Source organism: Aedes albopictus, chromosome 3, assembly GCF_035046485.1.
Source record: "Aedes albopictus strain Foshan chromosome 3, AalbF5, whole genome shotgun sequence".
Lineage (NCBI taxonomy): Eukaryota > Metazoa > Arthropoda > Insecta > Diptera > Culicidae > Aedes > Aedes albopictus.
The window spans coordinates 1,970,574-1,995,950 of record NC_085138.1 but is presented as its reverse complement, the minus strand read 5'-3'; the positions used below and the strand labels follow the sequence as shown (position 1 = coordinate 1,995,950).

Genomic DNA, 25,377 nt, shown 5'->3' with positions numbered 1-25,377 from the left:
CCCCTGACCCATCTTGCCCCCTGACCCATCTTGCCCCCTGACCCATCTTGCCCCCTGACCCATCTTGCCCCCACATACCATACTAAGTCTGGGGTCAACCAGGCGAAATTTATTTAGTGTGAGATTTATACTATTTAGTTTAGATTTTTTTCTGAGTGTACATGATACAACGGACAACACACGAAACACCCATGATTTAGAACATTTGTTGGCTAATAGTCCATTTTACGAGCCGATTTTATGAATGAATTTTGACAGAAGGTAGCGTCCAATAACCCGTGAAAACCAATATCATCATCAACATTGTTGTCACTTCGTAAAATGGCTCATTGCAAATTGAAGCATATTGCGCATTTCACACCCCACTGGACCTCTTTCGCATTTAGTGTAAGTGCGGGATCGTGAATAAAACTGCGCTTTTGCATCGAATCGTGTTGGTGTCTTCTGCGCACTTATTCAGCATCTTGTAATGGATAAGTGCGCTGAAGGCACCAACACGATTCGATGTAAAACCGCACTTTTATTCACGATCCCGCACTTATGCAAACTGCGAAAGGGGTCCAGTAGGGTGGAAAATGCGCAATAACAAAATGGAAATCCTTCATCAATTTCTACAGAGGTTGAACGAGTGATTTTTCTATGCACTCAACAGATCTTTCGTAAAATTGTCCTTGACGATTGTGCTAAAATGTTAGTAGAAACTAGCTGTTCCGGCAAACTTTGTCTTGCCTAAGTATTACGTTTTTAGATATTCCAAGTCCAAGTCCCCGTACGAAAGATTCTATATAAAATCAATTTTTATACTTACCGTAATATCACTACTGACAATTTTTCGCAGTAAACAGTTTCATTATTGTTCATAATGCAACTCATTTTGGTTGCATTTTTAATCACAATTTAATCAAAAGAGCTCATTTTTCTGAGTATAACGTGATATTTATTTATTTATTGCGTTCCGATTATTTTGTTTTGATGCAGTGGCGTAGCTAGGGATTTGGGGGCCCGGTGCGGAACCATATTTGAGGGCCCCATGAAAATTACAGATAGGTAAACATATTTTACAATGAAAAATCTATTCTTCTAATTTTTAAATAATCACGCCGTTGTATTTTGTACAAAACGTTGAAAAAAATCTCGACTCAGCATTAGCGTCATGCTGGCAGTGGTGACCAACTGACTGACGGAAGGTTAAACATTATTTTCTGTATTCCTTTATGAATTTCTTCGGGGATTTCTACAAGGATACGTCCCGGAGTTCGATTAATGAGCGTAAGATTTTTTTCTATGAATTATGCCGATTTTTTTAACGATTTATTTAGGAATTACATCAAGTAATCCTTTAGGAACTCCTTCAAAAATTGCTTTACCGTTTTCTTTGAAAAAAACTTTCTTGAATAATGATTTGTCTTCAACAATCTTTCAAGTAATTAATGCAAGGCTATCATTCAATATTTCTCTAAACACTCTTTGAGGTATTCTTACAGTGTTGTCTCCGAAGATGTTTTCAAGGTACTTTCAAGTACTTCAAAAGATTCTTGCAAAGGCTTCATCAAGAATTTTTCGAAATATTGGTTCATCTTAATATGAAAGAATTAAGAAATTGTAGAAAAAATTGCTACAAAAAAAATTTCAATGATTTTTTGTACCAGATATTTTCGCAAGAAATTATATCGGAATTCCGTCAAAGGAAGAGAAGTCCTTCTAGAATTTCTTCAAACATTCCTCCATAGTTTCTTTCAGGAGATCCTTTATATATCCCTTAAACGATTTTTCCACCGAAGTATCCATTGATTTATCCAAGAATTTATCTTGCATTTCCTCAAGCATACATTACTCATCTTGGCGGTCCTTTGAAGATTTCTTAAGAATTTCTTCCAAGGACTCCTATAGAAATTCTTCCAAGGATTCTTTCAAGAATTGCTGCAACGTTTTTTTTTCTTAATTTCTGTAAGGATTCTTCAAGGAGTTTCTCTAGAATGTTATTAAGAGATTCATCTCGAAAATCCTCCGAGAAATTTCAAAAGAATCCATTGATAATAATTAAAAAAAAATCCTCCAAGGATCCATACAGAAGTTCCTCTAAGAAAATTCTTAGGGGAACTACTGTAGGAGTTCTTTCCAAAAACTCTTCTGGATTTCTTCAAACGAATTCTTTAATATCCATCTACTCAAGGAGTTTCCCCAAGAATGCCTTCTGGAATTTTTGCTAGTATTCCTCTAAGAACTCTTTTGAAAATTTTCATAGCGACTTTTGATCATACTCCTTAGGAATTCTTACGATAAACCTTTTGAAAAATTATCCTAAGTTGCCATCAAACATCTCAGTCAAGCATTTCTTCAGGATTTATTATTGATTCCTCCAGAAATTCCTCCGAAAATTCGTTCAAAAAATCTCTGAGAATTCCTGGTAGCGTCAACGAAATCTTATAATCCCAAATTCATCCTATTCGAAAACAAAGCGATTACCGCACCGATTGATTACGTCATTTTTGTTATCATTCGTGCCCACTTCTAACAAAAATACAAAAAAGCGCTTCATTCCTTTGTTTTCAGTAGGATGAAAATAGGAGCGTATTTGCTTAAATAGTAAGGGAACAGATGCCTGATTTGATGAGATAAAATCAAATAATTTCTTCAGAAGTTTCTCCTAAGACTATTTTGCCACTTTCTTCAAGAATTCTTTAAGAATGCCTAGAAGCATCATTTAAGTAATTAATGCAAGTCTAAGATTTCATATAGGATTCCCATACAGAATTCTTCAGGAATCGCTTCAAAAATTTATACGCGATTTTTCCAAGGATTTCTCAAATATTTCTTCAAAAAAATCCTTCGGAATTTCTTCAAAGATCTTGTTAGGAACCTCTGTGAAGGTTACGGATAAAGCATTATTTGCTTAATTTATTCAAAAATTTCCTCAAGAGCTCTACAGAGGATTACTTTTGGGCTTATTCCAGGATTTGCTTTAGGAATTCTACCAAGGATTTATTCAAAATTCTAAAGGAATTTCTTCAGAAAATCTTCCCAAATCTTCTTTCAAGAATTTCCACAGAAATTCCCACAAGAATAGTGGCAAATAAAAAACAAAAATCTACTGGTATTCCTTCAAACATTTTTTGTATTTTTTTTAGGAAAGGGTTTGTGAACTTCCTTATATTTTTTTGGAAATTCCTCAGTTATTTCTTTGAAATTTTCTTTGGCTGTTTCATTGTAAATGCTTGTTTTTTTTAATTCGCAAGAGTGTATCTCATAGAATCTCAAAAGTTACAACAGACAGAATTCCGTAAGGAATTATCAATTGAAACTTTCTGAGGAATTATCGTAGAAATTTTCTAAAATTGCCACCTCAATTTACGAATTAACTAAGAAATTTTCAAAGTACCTGCCGAATGAATTTCGAAAGTAACTATTGAAACAAAGTAATTTCCAGGTACAGTCAGGTCTTTTTTTACGCGGTTTTTATTTATACGGCCGCGAAAATGAAAAGTCCCGAAAAAATAACCACGTGGCTTATGGACAGCCCCTTTAGACATTCTTCCAAGGTTTCCATCTATTGATACCATTAAAGATTTACTTAGCGATAGCACCAATTTCGTCCGGATTTTTTTTCACGAAGCTTCTAAGTTTTTTTTTCTAAGCATTTGTTCCAAATGAGGAACTTCAAAAATTCTTTCTTACTTATTTTTTAACGATTCATCTAGGAAATATTTCAAGGACTTCTTCACAAACTCCTCCAAGATTTGCTTCGAAAGTTGTTACAGCGATTGCTTCGGGAACTCCTCCAAGTGTTTCTGAAGGAATTTCTTCAGTAATATGTATTCCCAAGAATGCCATAAAGAGCTTCTTAAATATTTCAACAAACGATTCCTTTGGAGTTTGGGGCTACCCAACATGATCCCTTGAGCAAATTTCCCAGAGGAATCTTTAAGGAATTCTTTCAAGATTTGTTTTCAGAAATTTCAGCAAGAATTCTTTTTGCAATACCTTAAATGGTTTTCTTAAAATCCTTTCAAGGATTTCTTAATCCTACAAGGGTGAGCACATTCGTCCTTAAAGGATTCCTGCACAAATTTCCTCAGGGGATCTTAAAGAAATTCCCTCAAGGCTTCCAGAAGAAAATTCTCCACGGAAATCTATAGAAATTCTTTTGAACATCAACATCAACGAATTTGAGAGGAATTCTTTGGGGTTTATGCCATTGATTTCTTTAAAAAATTATCTAGGCATTTCATAATTAATTCTTCCAAAAATCCCTTTGCTTTCAAAATTTCTTAAGGAGTGCTTTATATAATTCCTCATAGTACTTCTAATACTTCTACTACTATTTCATAGTACTGCAGTAATCGATCAAGAATGTTATCAAAGATATCTCCAAAATCAACCCAATGATTCCTTCCGAATACATCTTAGAATTCATCTAGAAGATTCTTCGACGATTCCTTTAAAAACTCCTGCAAAACTTCCTGCAAGCTTTTCTACAAATTCCTTTAGAAAATCTCACAAGGATTTATACAGGAGCCATACCTGATCAAGCATGATCTCAGAAATTCATCAAAGATATTTTCCATGAGAAACTCCTGCAAGTATCCTTCTTGGAGAAGTCTAAAAGAATTCTTGGAGAAATTCCTTAAGATTCATCTGAAGGATTCGTTGAAGGACTTCATGGCATAATCCTTGAAGGACTTTATGGAGGTATTCCTGAAGGAATTCGTAAAAAAATACTAGAAGGAATTTTTGAAGAATTCCTTGATAAATTTTTAAAGAAATTCCTGAAAAAAATCTTGGAGGTGTTCTTGAAGGTATCAATTCAAGTATTCCAAAATCAATGCTTAGAAGATATCCTGAAGCAATCCATGAAAATAGTTCTGAAGTAAATCTTAGAGGATTTTTTTTGTAGAAGTCTTTGAAGTAACTGCTAGATAAATCGTAATACATATTCCCGAAGGCAAGGTAAGTATTTACCTTGCCCGAAGAAATTCTCGCAGAAACCCTCTAAGAAATACTTGGAAAGAAATGCTTGATGAAATCGTTGGATACGATGATTGCACATATTTTTCATACGAAAGCAAAAAAAAAAATACGACAAACTATTGTTAATACGGTTTTGACCTAACATGTGTTCAGATCTTAATTTTTATAAATGCGGCCCCTGAATTTCAGCTGCTACCTTATACCTTAAGCTAATTGTCAAAAACTACGTTTGGTCCTGTTTATTAGGGTATCAGGGACGTTTTCACAATGCTCATGAATTTTACTTCCATAGCGATAATGAATTTCGTAAAATACAAATTTCAATCTAACACATTTTTCTTGTAATTTTGGGGCCATATATATTCTTGATAATTACGAAGGGGCCCCCACATTCCTATCAGCAATTCTGCGAAGTGTTGAACTTATAGCAATCTTTCAATATTTTGAGAACTTCATTCAAACTCGTGTTAGAAACCTTCCTTGATTTGGAGGCCCCCTGAAATCAGGGGCCCGGTGCGGACCGCACCCATCGCACCTCTCTTGCTATTCCATAGTTTGATTGTTAAATAAACAAAACAGTTTTAATTTCCGTGCATGGATAGAATGACAGTTCAATCGATTAAATGACAGTTCACCCCGCACAAAAAATTTTCCCCATACAAACTTCAAATGCATTTTAAAAATTGTTCCCGGGCACCAAAAATGATGAAATTTTTTATTTCGACTAATTTTTGGACGGAGATTCCGATTATGCAATAATCTGGATACCCTTTAAGAACCCAATTCATCATTATCAGCAACCAGCATCCCCTTTCATAAAACATTCCCAGCCAACACGAAGTCGTATATTATGTAGAATAGGATGCTAAATAGGAAGCATCCTATTCAACATCATATGCGATCGTGTGTTGGCTGGGTTGTTTGGACAATTTTACTACATAATCCCTTTTTTTCAGAACATCTCCGACGAGAGTCCAGAATTCAAAATGACCAAAATCAACGAAATTCAAACGCGTCACGCCTACAACCTCTTCGTGAACAAATACTTCCGCGATTCAATGAAGGAGTTTTCCAAACTAAACACCGATCCGATCGATGTGATCAGACTGTTTCCCGATCTCCTGCCAGACAGTGGCAAAAATAAGCTCAGTTCGTACTCCAAAAAACCGGCGCCGGTTCTCGACGAGAAGGACATCGAGAATGGCCTGTTGGCGTTGATCGATTACCTCACCGAAATTCGGTACAATCTTCGGCAGGACTTGATCAACAAAACCGATTCGAAGCTATCCGCTGGGAAGAACATTTCCGCACTGCTATCGATCATCGATACCACGTTGCTCAAGTGTTACCTGCAGACGAACGATTCCATGGTGGCATCGGTGCTGCGCATGAACTATTGCTATCTGGAGGAATCGGAACGAGTGCTGAAGAAGTACGACAAGTACGTGGAGTTGATCATTCTCTATCAAACCAAAGGCCAACACAAACGGGCGCTCCAGCTTCTACAGGCTCAAGCTGAAGTGCCAGGGTCGCCGCTCTACGGGCACGATCGCACCATTCAGTATCTGCAACATCTGGGAAACGAACACAAGTTCTTGATATTTGAATTTGCCGGTTGGGTTCTGGAGAAATATCCCGACGATGGCTTGAAGATTTTCATCGAGGATGTTCCAGAAGTTGAGAGTCTGCCGAGAGCTGAAGTTTTAGATTTTCTGTTGAAGGATCACAAGGGACTGGTCATTCGGTATTTGGAACACATAATAAACGTATGGAACGAGGAAAAAGCATTGTTCCACAATATTTTGATTCAACAGTACCGGGAGAAGCTGATCGCACTGAAGAATGATGCCGATGTTGAAAACGATGTGTAAGTATTCTCTCTAACCTTTAAAAGTATATGCTTTATGTTGGTTTATTTCCAGTCAAAAGAAAACCGCTCGAGATACCATCAACAGCAAGTTGCTAACATTCCTGAAGAAGTCCAAATACTACCACGCCGAGAAAGTATTGGGTGATTTTCCGTACACTGATCTGTTCGAAGCACGTGCCACCATCCTGGGGCGCCTAGGAAAGCACGAAAAGGTATTGGCCATTTTCGTCCAAATCCTGGGTGACTTTGATAAAGCTGTCGAGTATTGCGATCAGATGTACGACGCCGATGATCCGAAAAGCTGCGACGTCTACGTTACGCTGATCAAGACGATCCTCACACCTCCCACGAATCCACCGTACAGCGACGTAGAGTTGCACCCGCGGTGTCTCAAACCGGACATCGACACCGTACTGGCAATCATGGAAATCAACGCCAAAAAGATCAATCCGTACGCGGTGTTGCAAATCCTGCCGGACAACATTCCGTTGATGTCGATCAAAAACTTCCTGGAGATCGCACTGAACCACCATCTGGAGAAGAAGCGAAAGACGCAGATTTTGAAGGGGCTGTGCTATGCAGAGCATTTACAGACCCACGAGCAAAAGATTCACTACGAATCGAAGCACTTTTTGGTGACGGAACTGAGCGTTTGTCCGGTGTGTAAGAAAAAGTTCAGCTACCAAAGTGCGTTTGTACGGACGCCGGAGGGCAATATCGTGCATTATTCGTGTCAAGATAAGATTTAAGCTGGCTTAGAAACATATATCAATACTGAATAAATACTAATATATCTGATGTTTTGTTCTTGTTACCTTTCGTTTAACATTAGTAATATCATTTCCGAGCAAATTTGAAATATGAAGAAACGTACGTAGCACATAAGATAAATGGAATGAGCTCACCAAGCATTACGTACCAAAAATAAGAAGAACACAGTTGCTTTTTTACGATTTGTAGCATGTTATGATACATGGCATCATGCTGGAGAATGTTTTTATCTGCTGTTAAAGCGATGCTCAGATTATCAAAAAGGCCAAACATAAAAAATAAACTTTCCTGAAGACATCATTACAGTAGGTCTGTCGGTTAAAAAGACACGTTGGGAAATTTTCATCTTGTCACTTTAATTTGAAGAATTAAAATCGATCAAGAGCCTTTCGCCTAGACATACCGTGGCCTACTTGATTATTATATAGCATCTATACTGCCCCACTCGCATAACAGTCCCATCTTTGCTGGGTTTCCTATTCATATGGGACTGTTATGCGAGTGGGGGCAGTATAGCACATATCTGTTGATATTACGTACGCATTTACGCAGGTACAAACATATGGATGAAAACCAAATATACCGCCGCTTGTTTGCGCAAACCGTTTCCATGGCGACGTATTGTTTGCATTCAAACAACCCAACTTACTTCGATCAAAGATTTCGCACAGCCAACATGGATCAGTACGACGAAATGTACGAGATTAAAAATGGACGCGAAATCGATGATAGCCCGCCGCCGGATTTGGACGTTTCCAGCTCGCTGCAGTTTGTGAACGAAGATCCACCGGAAGACGATCCGCTTCCGGTTGCGAAGGTGAGATTTGCTGCATTGTGGCTTCATAACCGTGGATAATTGTGAGTTTCCCTGCGTAGAAAGATCCCAAACCGATCGATGATGTGGACCAGGAATTGACGAAGGTCATCGCCGGTAAGCCTAACGCCATCTTCAAGAAACGAGAAAGTCTGCAGAAGCATGACTCCTTGACGGATAGTAGCGCGAGTGTTTCCGAGGACGAGAAAGAATTACCGAAAAGCTTGGTCGAGGAAAAAGAATTCAACCCAAAGTTCTACGAGAATATTGAAGCACCCAGTGAGGTGAAGGAATTGTTCCAATACATTACCCGTTTTTCGCCGCAGCGTGTCAACATCGATTACAAGCTGAAAATCTTCGTACCGGATTTTATTCCGTCGGTTGGAGATATTGACGCTTTTTTGAAAGTTTCCTCTCCACCTTTCATTAACGAGGATAAAAAGAAAGTTCTTACGGATCATATCAAAAAGCTTGGCTTGGAGGTGAGTTGTCATCAACGAACAATTTATTTCCTAGAAGTATAAACCTACCTCTATCACAGACCTTGGACGAACCATGTGGCGATCAAAGTGACCGTGTGCTGCTGCAGATGAAAATGCGATCCATTTTTACAAAACCCTTGGAGACGCCTTCTGCGATTGCAAAATCATCCAAGGATATCGACCGCTGGATAACGGAAATGCAATCGCTCAAAGCGAGTCAATCGGTTCAGAACATAAATTCGCTCCGATCGGTGGTGAACATTGACAACCTAATGTCGGAATGGCCAGAGGAGATTGAAAAAATGCTCGACACGGTTGGGTTTCCCTCGGCCAACTTGGACTGTTCGCTGAGTCGATATATTGAGATTATTTGCAACATTTTTGATATTCCAGTGCAGGAAAGTAGCGGACAAGCGGGATATATTCAGGCGCTGTATAATCTTTTTAATTTGTATTTAGCAGTAAAACAACAGGGTAACGTTTAATCACTACCTAAGGAACCTACTTAAATAAAATAAAGTTTTAAGAAATCAACTGGAGCTAGCCTCGTGTGATCTATTTCAATATCCGAACGTAAGAGTCACCGATGCCGAACTTGAAGATAGCCAAGAACGGGAAGTACGTAATAAGGAACCTTGACATAACCATCTGGCTGTTTAGGTACCACCTGAAGAGAGTTGAAGTCAACCACACTTCATGAACCAGCAGCAGGAAGTACAAGATGAACCGACTGTATCGGCTAAAGCTTCCGTACTTGGTTTCGCTATCCGGCGAAGGCAGTTCTTCTGTCCAGTAATGATAGCCGGGTACGCCGGTGAGTCGCGCCGTCATGAACAGAAACGCATCAAAGTCCAGGAACGGGTTGAAGCACCACAAGCCATCGATCAACGCTCTGCCCATCTTCTCGAAATTCTCCGTCTGGGTCAGAAGAGCGGGCCTCAAGATGTGTTCCTGCACTTGCCTCATTCGATCCTCGGTGGCGGCTAGGTTGTCGGTACAGAGGTTGTAACTGGAAATAAGGCAGTAGGTAGATAAGTTAACGAGTAGAATGTGATATTTATTATTTGTAGTGGTTACTATGGTAGGACGGAGCAAGACGGCCACTCGGGGCAACATGAGCACCCCTCTGTTTTACTACTTTTATGATGAATTTTGTCCAAACAACTGCATAATCCGTTAGAATAAAGTTCATCCTGTTATCAGGTTTACAATAAACGGTACCTCATAACGAACGAATTGAAAAATATCGTCAAATTAGTCAATAGCATGGATTTTTAGCATTTTCTTATGAGAAATCATCAGAATAAAATAAGATTTTTGGAATCAAATTTTTACCATAATATTGATTATCAGCGAACATTACTAGCTTACTGCAAAGCATTTTAACTTGCATTAGCAAATATTTTCTTGAAACATACGTTAAAATTTATTCAATTTCCCTATAAAGGGGCAAGATGAGCACTAGAGTGGGTCATCGTTTATATGGAAAAATGAAAAATTCAATGGTATCCCATCAGATCAAAGCTTTTTTGGTCCCATTTCAGGACCCAAATAAGTGTGCAAAATTTGGGCACGATCGGTTATGTCTACGTTTTGCGCACCGCGTTTGAAGTTTGTATGGGATTTTACATGGGAAAACACACTTTTATGCATTTCTCTCATGACAAGCTAGAATTTTTCTAAAACCATGTAACCAATAAAGTGAAAACATAGCCTATGTTGTCCTGAAAAACTTTGTCGAAGACTGCGAAGTGATCTGAAGCTTATGAAAAAAGTTATAGCGTTGGCATTGCTTGCCGAAACAGCATGATTTTGTTGCTATTGTTATTCCTTTACATGTTAAAACATAAACACATACATGCGGTTCGTTGGTTATAACTAGGGACAATGGAAATTCGCGACATTCGCGGATGCCGCGAAATCCGCAAAATTGGGTCTTGGCCGCGTAATTTGTTATATCCCACGAAATGCCGCGAAATCTGGCAAATTTGAGAAAACATCCTACAAATTGCCATTAATTTCAAACTTTTAAGCAGAAATTGACTGTTAGTTTTTTACAGTGTAGAGTAATTTACGATAATTTATTTGCATGATAAAAATTTAATGCATTTTATATCTATGCTCTTATCAGATTTTAACCAAATTTGTTACTTTTTTGATGAATTTTTAATTACGCTTCACAAAATTCAAATATATTTTTCATTTGGAATGCAAAATTCAAGTTTTTCTCAACAAAATGGTTTAAGGGCGGACGGGACGGTCGAGAAAATATCCGCCATTGCTCTGTTGCTACTAAGATGGTAATCTCAGATTCTACTTCATATTTTGCAACAAAAACCTATCATTGTGTATGCTCACTTGCAGTGCATATGCTGATTGGTTTTCAGCATCTTCAGTGCGATAGGTCTCGAGATTACCATCTTCAAAATCGCGAGGCAAATTGTTAGAAAGAGAGGCAAGATAGGAAAAAAAACACGGCGTCCCGTTTCACCTTAAAATATGAGTCCGCGAAATTACCGCGAAATTCACAATGGGTAGCCCGCGAAATTTGAGAAATTTTGCCGCGAATTTCCATTGTCCCTAGTTATAACTATTTTCACAGGCATCGGATCGCTTTGAGGTCTTCAACAAAGTTTTTCAGAACATCATAGGCTATCATTTTAAAAAGGCTATCGGTTAAAAAGTTTCAGACAAACATTTTCAACTTATGACAAAAATGAAAAAAAGCATGTTTTCCCATACAAAATCCCATACAAATTTCAATTGCAATGCGCAAAGTGTAGACGCAACCGATCGCGCTAAAATTTTGCACAGATACTCAGGACACGAAATGGAACCAAAAAAGCTTTGACCAGAGAAAACGGTTCCGATGACCCACGCTAATGAGCACCCCTGATGGGAATATAGAAAATGTTTTGAAATTATTGTAATCCACTCAAAAGTGCCGAACAAAGGTTTCCGTATTCTCTGCAACTGTTTGGTTGCGTTAATTTCTAAAAATAGGCTACTCTTTAATTGCTTTTCGGGTCATTTTGTATAAAGTATTAAAAACCAGCCATTTTTTTAATAATCGAAAAAGAAAACTGATCATTTTAGAACGTGATACCATAGCAATAAACAAGATTTTTTATTTCGATCACTGTATGGCCAATTTATAGTTAAAATATTTTGATTTTGTGCTCTTCTTGCCCCGTAGGGGTGCTCGTCTTGCCCCGCAGCATGTTTAAACATAAAATATATTTTTTGTTAAGTCAGATAAATCATCCTTATTGTAATTTTGAACCCTGCCATGTTTATGGGTGGTATAAAACATGATATAGAAAAGAACTACTGAGAGGTACTTTGAAAAATTGTGTTAACTTTCAATAAACTCAACGTGATCCTTAGGGTGCTTATCTTGCCCCGTACTACCCTACAGAGCCCCTAGTTAATTTAGTATCAGTTTATTTAGAAATGTATGAATCAGATTAGTGGAACTCAGGAACGAATGCTTTCGCAGCAACTTTTCACAGCAATAGTATCAAGGCTGTAGCAGTCAAAACATCATCAACTTTGAAACCCCTTTCTGCCTTCAACCCTGGACAACGACTTGCACAAAGTACACTCTCCGGTTGCAAACAGATGAGACGATTGGAGCACGATAGCTTGTTGGATGAGCCGGGCTTACTTGATAGCCGTTCAGTGCTATTTGATATTAATATTGGTTAGATGTTATTCATAGTTTGTTATAAGATTTTCCATTAATTTCAAATAAAGTTTCAAACGTAAACGTAGTGTTACAAAGCGAAAACGCGGGGGAAAACGCGAATCTTCATATACTTTACCGTAAACCGGGTTCAAATTGATCTTCGGGTCGAAATTGATCAGACGTTTTTTTCTCTAGATAAAGTATACTTTAAATAGTTTCCTTGCAAGTAGCGTGCTGTTGCCGAAGTGGTTAAATCTGAAAGAGAAACAAACCAAAGCGTCTCATCAAATGACGACTTTTTATATTACCTAATGAACGGCCAGCAAGTGTTTCGGAATCGGTTTTGAGTGGCCGGAAGAGGCCAAATGTAAAAGTAAACCAAAGCCAGGCATGTGACACATCAAATCGTGGCTTTTGCGATAACCTGATGAACAGTTAGCTAGAAAATAGCCTTACGTCTCACTAAAGACAACTGGTAGTGCTCCAGAATTGGTTCTGAGAGTCCCATCGAAATTGTCAAACCCTGCAAACACATTCAATTTGCAGCGTTTTTGGTTAACCGATGAGCAGTTGAAAAGACAATAATGTTAGGCCATATTTGGTTCAGCCGGTAGTTACCCGGAATCAGATTCGGGTAGTAAAATGTAAAATTTAACCAAACCCATGGATGCGGTACATCAAATCACGACCAGTCTTGTAAACATTCGACACTTTTCACTTCATTTCGTTGCCGCAGTCGGGTGTCAGTCGGCTTTGTTACATTCGTGCGCTATCGTTACCTCTTACCTACACACAACACGAGCAGTAGAACGAAGATCAATAAACATAAGAAAGGGTCAAATCAATGTCATCTGACACGATGACATGTGTCTAATTCTAGCTTTACGCATAGATTTTCAGCCAATTCCGATTATGAATGTTAATATTAGTTTATTATTGCATGTTGCATTGAATACGACACACAGATGGGCAACATAGCTCTTATTATGGAAGAAGACAGGAATAACAAAAACCGAACCGTCTCCCGAAGCCGCTATCGTGGTGAAATGCATTCGTTTCACATTTTTGTTTCGAACAGTAGTTTGATTGCTTGTGTTGCGAATGTCGGAGACAAAGGAAGCCGAATATCGACGAAAAGGTTCAAATGACTGTGATCTCTAACAAGACTGATCACGACTTATCGACAACCTGATGGAAAAATAGGGTCAGACCACACTAGATTCCCGGTAGTGTTGCAGGTTCAGCTGTGGCTTCGAAAGTGGTTAGAAGTAAAAGTGAAGCATTCATGCGATATATCAAATCGCGGTGATTAGGTAAAGGTGAATAAATAGCAATAAAATACTCTCAGACCATAATTGGGACAACCGGTAGTGTCATGGTCCATGACTCATGGAATCAGATCCGGCTATCCCACCGGAAATTACCAAATATAAAAATGAACCAAACCCATACATACGACACATCAGATCGCAGATTTTTTGATAATCTAATGAACGTTTATCAAGAAAATAGCCTTAGATCACATTAGAGACTAGCGGTTGTGTAGCAGAACCAACGTTCGTGTGAAAAAAATAAATTGTGGCTTTGTTTAATGGCCTGATAAACATTAGGTATGAACAACAGTGACGAATAGGTCTAAGTTCTCATATGTGTATGCGAACAAAATATAGACAAAACTAAAGCGATCTCATCAAATCGTACCATTTCAGATTCCTAAGGTGTAAATTTATAGCAGGATGGGTCAACGTTGAATGGAAAAATAAGAATTTGATCGCGTCTAAAGAAGATGGTGGCTGTTTTAAGGAATTTTGAGCTCTAAAACTACGTAAAATAACTGTATTTGGTATGGGAAATATGTTCGGAGTCCACCAGAGTATCCAAGATAGCGGTACAAAGTCCAAGATAATGGCCCAGTGTTCAAGTTAGTGCCCATTTTATAGGATTTTTAATTCTTGCATTATGGGCATATTTTGTATGAAAATATGTCCAGAATTCAAAATTTGTTATCAGAAAACCCAAGCTGTGCGCTGTTTTACAAAGTCTGCAATATGACTATAGTTTGAATGGGGAAGAATGCCGGTTTTCGTCCAAAACTGGTAACCAGAATATCATAAACGACATGCCAAAATTCAATACGGTGACTATTTTATGTAATTGTACGTGCAGAGTCCAAAAATGAATACCAGAACATCCAAGATGGTGTCTCAATGTTCAAGATGGCGGTTAGTTTAGTTGGGGTAGATATCCGGAGTCATAAAATGATGACCGTTTGACGTTTCAAAATTTTGCGGCTTCATGACACTTGTTTGGTTTGAGTTTTGGATCGTTGTCTTATATTTTCTGAATATTGGATGTTATGCTAATATAAAATGTATCCATATTGAGTAGATTTAGCAAGCAGTTTTCATTTTGTATTTATGTCAGTGTCATCAACATGTCGCTCGAGTTTTGTTGAAAGGATATTTTAAAGCACGAGAAAGGCACCATCACCGCTAGGTGGATTAATTAGAATTTTTTTTGTTTCATAGTTGCTCACTTCAAACAAAAAATACAAAATAAGAAACAAACCAAAGAGCGCTTCAATCCTTTGTTTTTCGTGGGATGAAAATGGGCGCCACATGCTTAATAAGGGAACCAATACCCTATTATGATAATAGTTTGAACTGGGTAAAAGTCTAAGAGGAAGAGGTATATTAATATACTATTAATATATAATTAATCAATTAATATAATATAATATACCAATTGGTAAGTAGTACCAACTTAGACTGAAGTTCCCCACACAATGCATACGTTTGGGTGTGCGTGACAGTAGTTTGACAGATTTCTCATTGAAAAACTGTCAAAAACGCAAACCCCGCGGAACGGACGCTATGTGTTCCAGGCTTAAGGCGCCAGTAATTTCTACCTTACCATGTCACGATATTTTCAAAAATAAATAATGAAATAGGGGAACTTACGTATGTTCGGCAGTTTTGTTCTCTTCGTCATGGGGCTTATTTAAAACCTGTTGTCCTTTAGTTGAGTTATACGTCCAAATTTCAAGCATTCTGGCCCACAAAAACCCCCATGATGTAGAGAACAAACCTGCCGATAATACCCTTAGTTACCCTAGCAGGAAATTGAAACTCTGTCAGGTTCAAGAACACGTGTATTCAAATCTTTTGGATTACAACATTTTAAAGTCAAAAGAAGCAGGAAGATAGTTTCTTTATTATACATTTCAAAATGCATTGGTATTCAACACGACCGTTCTGAAGGTGACGGGTTCAATTACCGGTCGGTATAAGAACTTTTAGTAAAGGAGATTTCCTTGACATATTTAGCATAGAGTAAGTTTTTACCTAACACACGATTCAGAAATGAAAAATCGTTATTGTGTTAGAGAAAATCTCTCAGTTAATAACTGTGGGAGAGTATATACAAGCCGCGAAACAGACTTTGATCAAGTACGGACGTTATGAAAAATAAAACAATAAAAAATCCCTTGAGAAATTCCAGGAGGATTTCCTGAAAGAACCCTTGGAGGAATTTCTGGAGGATTCCCTGGTGGAATCTCTGGGAATATCCCTCGAAAAATTCTTGGAGAAATCCCTGAAGTAATTCCTGTAGTAATTTCTGGAGGAATGTCTGTGAGAATCCCTGAAAATTTCTTGAAGGTATTCCTGGAGAAATTTCTGGAAGAATCTCTGAAGAAATCCCTAGAGGATTCCCAGGAGAAATTCCTGGACGAATTGCTGGCATAATTCCTGAAGGATGCCAGGAGTATTCCGGAAGGAATTCCCGAAGAAACTCCTGGGGTATTTCCTGGTAGCAATCCTGGTGAAGTTCCTGGGGAAATTCCTAGAAAACATCCCGGAGGAATAAATGGAGGAGTTCCTAGTGGTATTTCTGTGGAAATTTCTGGAGAAATCTCTAGAGAAATCACGAGAGAAATTCTTGAAAGAATTACTGGATGAATATCTAGAGGAATCTCCAGAAGAATTCTGTGAGCAAAAATCCTGGAGCAATCCCATGAGGAATTCCTTAGGAAATCCCAGGAAAGCTTCCTCACAAATTCCTGGAAGAATTTCTGTAGGAAAAAAAGAAGGCATCCATGTCTGCAATAATTTTTGGACAAATTATTGTTGGAATCTTTGGATGGACTCCCAAAAGAATGTTTTGTACAATGATTTAAGGAACTTCTGGAAATTCCTGGAAGAATCATCGAAAAAAGCACTGGAACAATCATTGGAGGAACTTCTGAAGATATCCTAGGAGAAATTCCCGGAGGAGTGTCTGGTGAAACCCATAGAGGAGTCCTTGAAAAACTCTCTGGAGCAATCCATACTAGAATCATTGAAAGAAGCTATGGAAAATTCCTGAAGGAATTCATCGATGTATCCTTGCAGAATTAGTAAAAAATCTGAAGGAAACGTGGGAGCATTTCTTGGAACAAACCCTGAATAAAATAACTATCTGAACCCTGCAAGATGTTCATGGAAGAATTCACGAAAGAGAGACTCCTGGACATGTCCCTTGAGGAATTTCTGAAAGAATCCCTGGAGAAGTTCCTGAAGGAATTTCTAGAGATGTTCTTGAGAGAATTTGTAAAGAAATTCCAGGTATTATTCTCTCAGCATGACGTTTGTTTGAATTGAATACAAGTAAAAAATTGTGTAGCAGTAGCACATAAATTCATGCGGGGATGAACCAGCCTCGGGCTGAAAATCCCCATAATAAAGAGCCAATAATAATAATAACATAAATGCACACTAAAGCAGCGTATAATTATACAAATTCCTTCTTCTGCCCTACCGGATACTTGGCACGCTGTTTTTATATTCCATGAATTGAATAAACATCACAAAATTTAACCATTCAACCAAGCTTGTTATTTGGTTTAACTCTATGATAAGATTGAAGCGGATCTCTTAAAGAAATACTTGGCGAAATTTTCTGTGATTCTCAAGAAAAAAGACTTAATGATTGTGTATAAAAACCTCAATTATTAGAATAGGCTAGAGAGTAGTTTTTTTAAATATTTTTTTTCTGGAACTCTAGAATTATTGATAATCTTTGAGGCGGCTCGAATTAAACAAAAATCTGCCGGCCAGGGGGAGGGGGCACGGCCCCCCCCGCCCCCTCTGTCTACGCCCTTGTATTGCAAGGTTCCAAGGATTTCACACGAATCCTACGAAGAAAATTAAGAGCTTCGCTGAATAATCCACATAAATTCTTTCCGGGTATTTTCTGTGATTCCTAAATATAATTTCCGCTTGGAATTCCTCAAGATTTTTTGCCTAAAATATCTCACGCTAATCGCATAAAATGTCGCTAGTTTAAAAGTCTATTAATTGGGTTCTTTGGGGGTATCCGGATTATTTTATAATCGGACTCTCCGTCCAAAGATTAGCCGAAATCCAAAATTCCATAATTTTTGGAGTCCTGGAACTATTTTTAAAATGCATTTAAAGTTTGTATGGGGAAAATTTTTTGTTCGGGTCGAACTGTCACTTTATCGATTGAACTGTCATTCTATCCACGAAAATTAAAACTGTTTTGTTAATTTAACCATCAAAACAAAGGTATTGAAATCCAATAAAATCATGGTATACTCAGAAAAATGAGCTCTTTCAATTAGACTATAGAAAATAGCAAAATTTCATTCACTAAACAACCCAATTCTCGCAACAGCAAAAACTGTTTTAAACGCTTTGTAAGCTACATAGAAATTTACGCTGGCTCTTGTTCATTAAAAAAAGAAAAATGAATATGCTGGAAAATAAATAACACATGACCTTCATAGCAAATTCAATGTTCAGTGTGTTGAAAATTGGAAGATCCAAAGTGAAGATTAACATTTCCTTTTTGGCATGCTAGTTTCGCCACATTCATTATTGACTTCCTTTTTCATTGAATACCCGATATACATGACATATTACTTATAATTCAACTAAATTATGAAACGAATCAAGTAACCGGAACCTAAATTAATCACTGTAACATTTTTTTTTGTGGTGGTCGAAAGTATTATCGGAAGTTTTGAGTCACTTTTAGCGACAAATTTCCAGTGATAGGTGAAAAAAAATCATTCACCACAAAGCAACTGCTTGAATGAATATAATGAAATTTTAATTAAGTCAAACCAGATGTAAGCGCATTGATTTGTCGTTGGTCAAATATGTGACCCTAAGTACTATCTGTCTAAACATGCAAATGTCATCTCACTCATCATTGCTTCTGCGAGGAAGTACGTGAACACGTGCAACTAGCGGTGACAAACTATGGATAGCTTGCCACACGGAATACATTAGCATAATGCTGCATGCCGCATGATGTGAATCTTCTATGGAACATCAACTAGCACAATTACTTAAGGAATTTTCAAGAGCACAAATCTGACTAACCAAACATCAGATTGCACTGAAAAGTTGATCGACTGATCACCCGTTGATGGTAATCAATCGCTTAACTTTTCAGTGTAAACCGACGTTTTACATATTTGTGTTCTTTGATTCAAGATGCAACCCTATTGTTTTGTGATTTTATGATCACGATATTATAGAATAAAAAACTGTTTCATTTAAACATTAATTCTTATCAAATACTGCTATCGAGTTTAGAATGCGCATCGTTGTCTACGGTTAAAACTCTCAAAATTATTGTAGGGAAGTGGAACCATCTCGGCAGGGGTCCTATTTTGGACATTTTTCTGCTTTAACTCAGCCAATTCTGAACTAATTGACACAATTTTTGAAACGCGATGAGATACGTATAGTATCTAGCCGTGTAAAAAATGTTGAGTCAATTGGTTTGGTATTGACTGAGCTATAGCGAAGAGTGCCCAAAATACCGGCCGCTGCCCAAGTGGTTCGCTACCCTATTAGACAAAAACGATGAAACATAAAAATGATTTGCAATGAGACTTATGCAGTCTTAGACCATTATTGGTTATGTCTTTCAAGTATAACTTTCAGATTTTTTTGTGTGTAAGAGAATTGTGATAGAAATGAAATGAAATTAAGTTTTTAATGTAGAAACAACAAAGAAGTTCAAATGTTGCTGATATAAAAGCAGCGGCAGAGATTAGTGAGAATTCGCCGAAATCAATCACCGCTCATTTTCGCTGTAATATCTCAATCGATAAGCGTGCATTAATGTATGTTTGTGTGATTTGCTCATTTCGAAGAATTTCGGACAGTCCGAGAGTACCGTCAAGTGGGGTAACTTGCAACACTTTTTTAACTCTGTAGTGATTATTTTACTCAAAGGCAGCATTCATAAATTACGCCACGCGTTGAAGAGAGGAGTGTGACATAGTGTGGCATAAGTGGCATAGTGAGTAAACAATGCAATGGCTTCTGTAAAAACGAACAACATAATCCAATACAAATACTCACCGATCATGAATTCCGATCATGTACCCAATGACTCTCCAGAAATGAACCAACGCTTCCATGTCTTCCTTATTGTAGACAATTCCCAGCTTCTTGTAGCACAATACGGTGTACCTAGGATTGAACCATCTCAGTTTTAGAACAGATTATCAACCGAGTGTTTCGACAAACGTACCCAACAAATCCAAACTGTGTCACGGCCATGTCCTTCTGGGACACAATTCTGCCCGCCAATTTGGCACTGCTCCTCTTGCTGGCTGCAACGTGACCTCTTCTCACGAATGCAATCGATTTCCACGCTCTAGAATGCACTGAAACTCAGTTAGAATGCTCTGGATCGTGGATCAAGCACAACAACTTACGCAGTTCCCGGCAGTAAGTCTTCGTAGTACCAGTTCAGGGTGTGCATTATGGTTGCAATGTAGCGTCTGTAGGCCGTTACCGCCGTCGAAGATTGGTTCGTATATATGAGGACGTTCAAAATGCTGGGCACAGCCAACACAACCAAAAGTCCACACAGTTTCGCCACAAACATCGCGAAGAAGTTCTGCTTGAAGTAGCGCTGCGCCCTGAAATCCATTCAGCGATCATCATCGGTATCCGATTAATATTCAAATCAGACTCGCTTCGATGCGTAGGTAAATGTCAACATACCGTTTGAACTTATCATCTTCGTACCATGGTGGTAATTGGAGTTCATACGCATCAACATCAACATCCACTTGCGTTTTCGCACCATCTCCGAGTAGGCCTTGCAGATAGCTGTTTGGCTGATCGTCATCTGCAACGACGGTGGAATGGGAAGAGAAAGTTTATTAGGCACTTTCATTCGCTCGGCTGGCTGCGTTTGATTCATACTTTTCTGAGCATCCATTTCGGAACCCATGTTTGTTTTTTAAACCCTAAATAAGTCACTTTTTGCGTTGACGTCAACCCGATCAACCCTTACAATCTAGAACCTGTTTCTTGGAGGAGGAGACGACGTGTGCGAACACTTGCTCGCGCAGAATTCCACTGGCATACTTGAGAGGCACAACGGGATAACACAACGCAACGCGCGAGCTTATCTGCGCTATACGCTTTCTGTTCGACTGAGCACGCTAATAGGGTTGTACCGGTTTACCTTGATTCTCGCGTGATGCGCAACTTGTCCTAGCGGTTCCGAAAATAAGCCATTCAAAATGATAATCAATTTGTTACGAAAGAGATGACCTTCTCTTAAGCATATTTTAGAAACACACGTTCTTTGTCTTTATATCTTCTTCTTGGCTTAACGTCCCCATGAGAACAAAGCCTGCTTCTCGACAGTGAATGAACAAAAAAGCACAGACAACATACGTAACACTCTAATAATTCCCATCATAAACCGATTAAACGGTCTATTCGAAAATTTGATAGTTGGCCAACTACCCAGTACCCACCCAAGGCGCTGGCATCGTTTTTGTTCAACTTTGACGTTTGCTCACCACCGCCACCTAGTTGATAGTTGTCCAAACTCAGTTATTTTAGCATTGGGCGACTATGTTTCCGTGACTATGATTTGAATAGTAAAATATTCGAAGAGTTACGTCTGTTTGTCTATGAAAAAAGTTTACATTTACTTGAAAAAAAAAAATAACAGTTCAGTCAGTAACATGACAGATCGCCAGAAGAAAAAAAAGTCCCCATACTTAAATCGCATTTTCAAAATAGTAGGCCTACCATGGCATGGCCCAAATATTATGAAATTCATTACGTCTGTTTGTCTGTGAAAAAAGTTTACATTTTCTTGAAAAAAAATGACAGTTCAGAAAAAAATGTCCCCATGCTTTAATCGCATTTTTAAAATAGTAGGCCTACCATGGCATGGTCCCAAATATTATGAAATTCATTCATATTTATGTAGTTAAAATCTAATCTTCCATGGACTACTTACATTTCAGCCGCTACAGCTCTGCTCATTTCAATCGTGGCCAGCTGCGGCGGATGCGCTCGCTCTTGTAAAATATCGCGCAGTTGTTCGTCGACGCGGTGAAAGGCATCATTGTACTGCGATGGATGGTTTTCATTGCTTTCTCCACCTGGTCTGGGCGTTACATCCTCTCAGCTGAGTGTAGCGCGCGCGAAGCAGACTCAAACTTGTATGCAAGTTGCAAGCGTGATGATGAATCATTCCGCATCTTGGCGCGCGGGATTTGTGTTGGAAGCATGTGCTGCACCGGCGTTGTGTCTAGTGCGGAGGGTATAAAAGAGGACGATGGCTTTTAGATAAGGGATTTCTTTGTTAGCTTTAACGAATACGTCGATGAATCCGGGTCGCCTGCTTAAGTGCAGCCTAGAGCGAATGTAGTCAATGCTGGCGTTCATTTCAGACTGTACAGTCTAATTTGATTAAAAGATGCGGGGAATCACAGCTTTGATAATTGCTTAACGAATTGTTTTTATTTCTGGCATGATAATGCATTTTCCCGTAATATGATTCCAATTGATTACGTTTAATCTCTGACGAACACTAATCTGAAGTGAACCTTATAAAATCCACGACACTTAAAATATTTCAATGGCCTCGTGCCATTAGAGATTATTCATAAAGGGAGCAAGGTGGATCATACATACACTAAGGACTGAAGGTAGATGAAACAAAATTCTAATACATAGGGGGATTAAGGGCATAATGGACACCCTAAGCAATGAGTACGTTAGGCCTTTATAACAAAGAAAAACTTAACATGTTATCAGTTGGCTTACAGCTTTAGCTTGTTCCCTTCGTATTTCAATCATTTACAGCTGGTAGAATGTCATTATTGTGAAGAAATAATGAATTGTAAACCGTGTTTTCTTAGGGCTGGTAGGAAAGGTACGGGGCGAAATGGACACCCATCGGAGCATATTGGACAACCCTGCATATTTTATGCTAATTCTTTGATATCATCGACTAGTTGAGTAATTTGCCTACGGCGATCTATACTACAGATATATTGCTGTGTGCATTCGAAATGCAAATATCAAATGCGGGAGGACCAAATGCGGTAAGATTTTCTAACAAGTAACCCGATGTCAGTGGGAGCTTTTGAATCCTAGGTTGGCGGTGGTTTTGATTATGGTTGCTATGTTGTCTTTGGTAACACTGTGTTACCGCGTTTGGAGCGCATTTGGGCACCGTTTGCATCTTGAACGCACACAGCAATAATACTCCGTCTTAGACGAGTTAACATAACATCGAAGTTAACTAAATAAACTTTAAGCTAAAATAATCGGGTTGATTTATTTTCCAAATTCTCTAAAACGCCTAACAGTATGCAATGCGCGAACATCCATTCCTAATTGCCAGTGTTCAATTCGCCCCGAATTGACGACAACAATAAAATTATTATTTTGAGTAAATTGTTATCAAAACTAAAATACTTCATCCATTGTTAAATCTGCGTACATACATATGTAGATAGCATAACAATTCACTTGTTCTTACGGTGGACAAACTTAAATACTCGCAATACCTTATTTGCTGCTGCTTCAAAATTATAAGAATCTCGCCATATGAAAAACAATATAGGGTGACAATGGGTATTATCGGCAGGTTTGTTCTCTTCGTCATGGGGGTTTTTGGTTGGGAAGAATTTTAGACCAACTCTGAGTTCAATAAGTTTAAAAAAACCCCGATGACGAAGAGAACAAAACGACCGAGAATAGGTAATTTCCCCTATAACAAACAGGAATATTTCCTGAAAATCTTCTAAGGATTTTGTTTCAGAAATTATTCCAGGAAATTCTCCACGAATTTCTGCCGGGATTTTCCCAGGGATTCCTCCAGGAGATCCTTCAAAGATTCCTCTTGGAAATCCTCCAGAAGTTTATCTAATGATTCTTCCAGCAAATCCTCTAGGGATTTCTTCAAAAATTCTTCCAGGAAATTCTTCAGGAATCCTTCAGGAATTTTTCACGAATACCTCCAGGAATTCCTCTAGAGATTCCTCCAGGGATTTCTTCACAAATTTCTTCATGGATTTCCCCAGAGATTCCTTCAGGAATTCCTTCGAGAATTTCTCCAGGAATGCCTCTAGAAATTCCGCTAGATATTCCAGAAGGGATTTTTTTTTCAGAAATAGAAAAATAATAGATTTCTTCTAGAAGGTTGTCCAGTAATTCTTTCATGAATTCGTCTAGAGAATTCTCCAGGAATTTTCTCATTGATTCCTCCAACAATTAACACAGTAATCCCTCTACGAATTCCTCCAGGCATTCCTCCATGATTTTATCCAGGAATTTCTCCAGAAACTCTTCCAGGAATTCTACCAGGAATTACCCCAAGAATTTCTTCAGGAATTGCTCCTGGGCATCCTTCAGAAATTATGTTAACAATTCCTCTAGAGCCTCTACAGGCCTTTCTCCGTGAATTTCTCTTGAGATTCCATCAGGAATTGCTTAAGGAATTCTCCAGAGATTTCTCCACGAATTTCTCGAGGGATTTTTCCATGGATGCCTCCAGGAAATCCTTCGCAGTTTCCTCCAGGAAATCCTTTAGAAGTTCCGCCAAGGATACTAGGGATTTCTTAAGAAATTATTCGAGGAAGTTATCCAGGAATACCTTCAGGAATTTTTCAGGGATTCCCCCAGGTATTTCTCCAGGAATTCCTCCAAGGATTTCTCCACAAATTTCTTTAAGGATTCCCCGGGGTTTTCTTCAGGAATTTCTTCGAGGATTTCTTGATTATTTTAAGAAATCCTCTTGGAATTTCTCAAGGATTTTTTCAGAAATTTCTTCAGAAATTACTCCCAGAATTTCTTTGGAAATTATTCCAGGAATTCCTCCACGATTTTTTCCAATGATTTCTCCAAAAATTCATCCAAGAAATCTTTCCTGGAATTTCACCAGGAATTCCTGTTGGGTCTCATCCAAGAATTTTTCCAAGAATTACGCCAGGAATTTGTTCAGAAGTTTCTCCAGGATTCTCTCGAGAGATTTTTCAGGGATACCTGCAGAAATTCCATCAGGGATTTCTCCAAGAATTCCTCTAAGGATGCCTTCTGAAATTTCTCCAAAGGTTTCCTCTAGCAATTCCTCAAAAGATTTCTTCTGATTTTTTTCTTGGTATTTCTCCCAGAATTCCTCTGTGAATTTCTCCAGATTTTCCTCCAAGGAATCCTTCAGGAATTCATCTGAGATTTCTTCTAGTATTTCCTCATGAGATACTACATTAGGTATTCCTCCCATAACTTATACAGGAATTCCCCCACGTATACTTCCAAGGATTACTCCGAGAATTCCTCCAGGCATTCCTGTAGGAATTACTCCAGGGATTTATCCAGGTGTTTCTTCAGGGATTTATCCAGGAAATCTCCAGGAATTCCTCAAATGAATTCTTTAGAAATTCCTCTCAGGTTCTCTTCAAAAATTCATTCAGAAGTTTCTTCGGAAATTTAAGAAA

General features: G+C 38.3%; 3 protein-coding genes across 3 annotated transcripts in view; 2 read left to right on the top strand and 1 right to left on the bottom strand.

Moving 5' to 3' along the window:
• Positions 1 to 7,636, top strand: part of LOC115262200 (vam6/Vps39-like protein) — a 31,479-nt gene extending 23,843 nt beyond the window's left edge. The window contains exons 5-6 of the mRNA XM_029864542.2: positions 5,925 to 6,835; positions 6,891 to 7,636. Coding sequence (XP_029720402.2) covers positions 5,925 to 6,835; positions 6,891 to 7,587 — 1,608 coding nt within the window. The 3' untranslated portion in view covers positions 7,588 to 7,636. The remainder of the gene's footprint in view (positions 1 to 5,924; positions 6,836 to 6,890) is intronic.
• A 134-nt stretch (positions 7,637 to 7,770) lies between these two features.
• On the top strand, positions 7,771 to 9,444 carry LOC115262196 (intraflagellar transport protein 46 homolog). The gene is made up of 3 exons (XM_029864540.2): positions 7,771 to 8,426; positions 8,486 to 8,905; positions 8,965 to 9,444. The coding sequence occupies exons 1-3, from the start codon at positions 8,094 to 8,096 to the stop codon at positions 9,388 to 9,390; spliced, it is 1,179 nt and encodes a 392-aa protein (XP_029720400.2). The 5' UTR covers positions 7,771 to 8,093; the 3' UTR covers positions 9,391 to 9,444.
• On the bottom strand, positions 9,342 to 21,253 carry LOC109411220 (uncharacterized). The gene is made up of 6 exons (XM_062856977.1): positions 20,831 to 21,253; positions 20,627 to 20,753; positions 20,335 to 20,541; positions 20,148 to 20,273; positions 19,976 to 20,086; positions 9,342 to 9,914 (listed from the first exon to the last, which is right to left on the bottom strand). The coding sequence occupies exons 1-6, from the start codon at positions 20,856 to 20,858 to the stop codon at positions 9,461 to 9,463; spliced, it is 1,053 nt and encodes a 350-aa protein (XP_062712961.1). The 5' UTR covers positions 20,859 to 21,253; the 3' UTR covers positions 9,342 to 9,460.
• Positions 21,254 to 25,377: the final 4,124 nt, after the last annotated feature.

Bases quoted from the DNA above. Each gene is read 5' to 3' on its own strand.
- LOC115262196 (XM_029864540.2), top strand. From the start codon at position 8,094: ATGGGACTGTTATGCGAGTGGGGGCAGTATAGCACATATCTGTTGATA. The intron at 8,427-8,485 runs GTGAGATTTGCT...TTCCCTGCGTAG, and splicing joins ATCCGCTTCCGGTTGCGAAG to AAAGATCCCAAACCGATCGA. The intron at 8,906-8,964 runs GTGAGTTGTCAT...CCTCTATCACAG, and splicing joins TCAAAAAGCTTGGCTTGGAG to ACCTTGGACGAACCATGTGG.
- LOC109411220 (XM_062856977.1), bottom strand. From the start codon at position 20,858: ATGGGTTCCGAAATGGATGCTCAGAAAA. The intron at 20,754-20,830 runs GTATGAATCAAA...CCGTCGTTGCAG, and splicing joins CGAAATGGATGCTCAGAAAA to ATGACGATCAGCCAAACAGC. The intron at 20,087-20,147 runs GTACGTTTGTCG...GTTCAATCCTAG, and splicing joins ACACAGTTTGGATTTGTTGG to GTACACCGTATTGTGCTACA.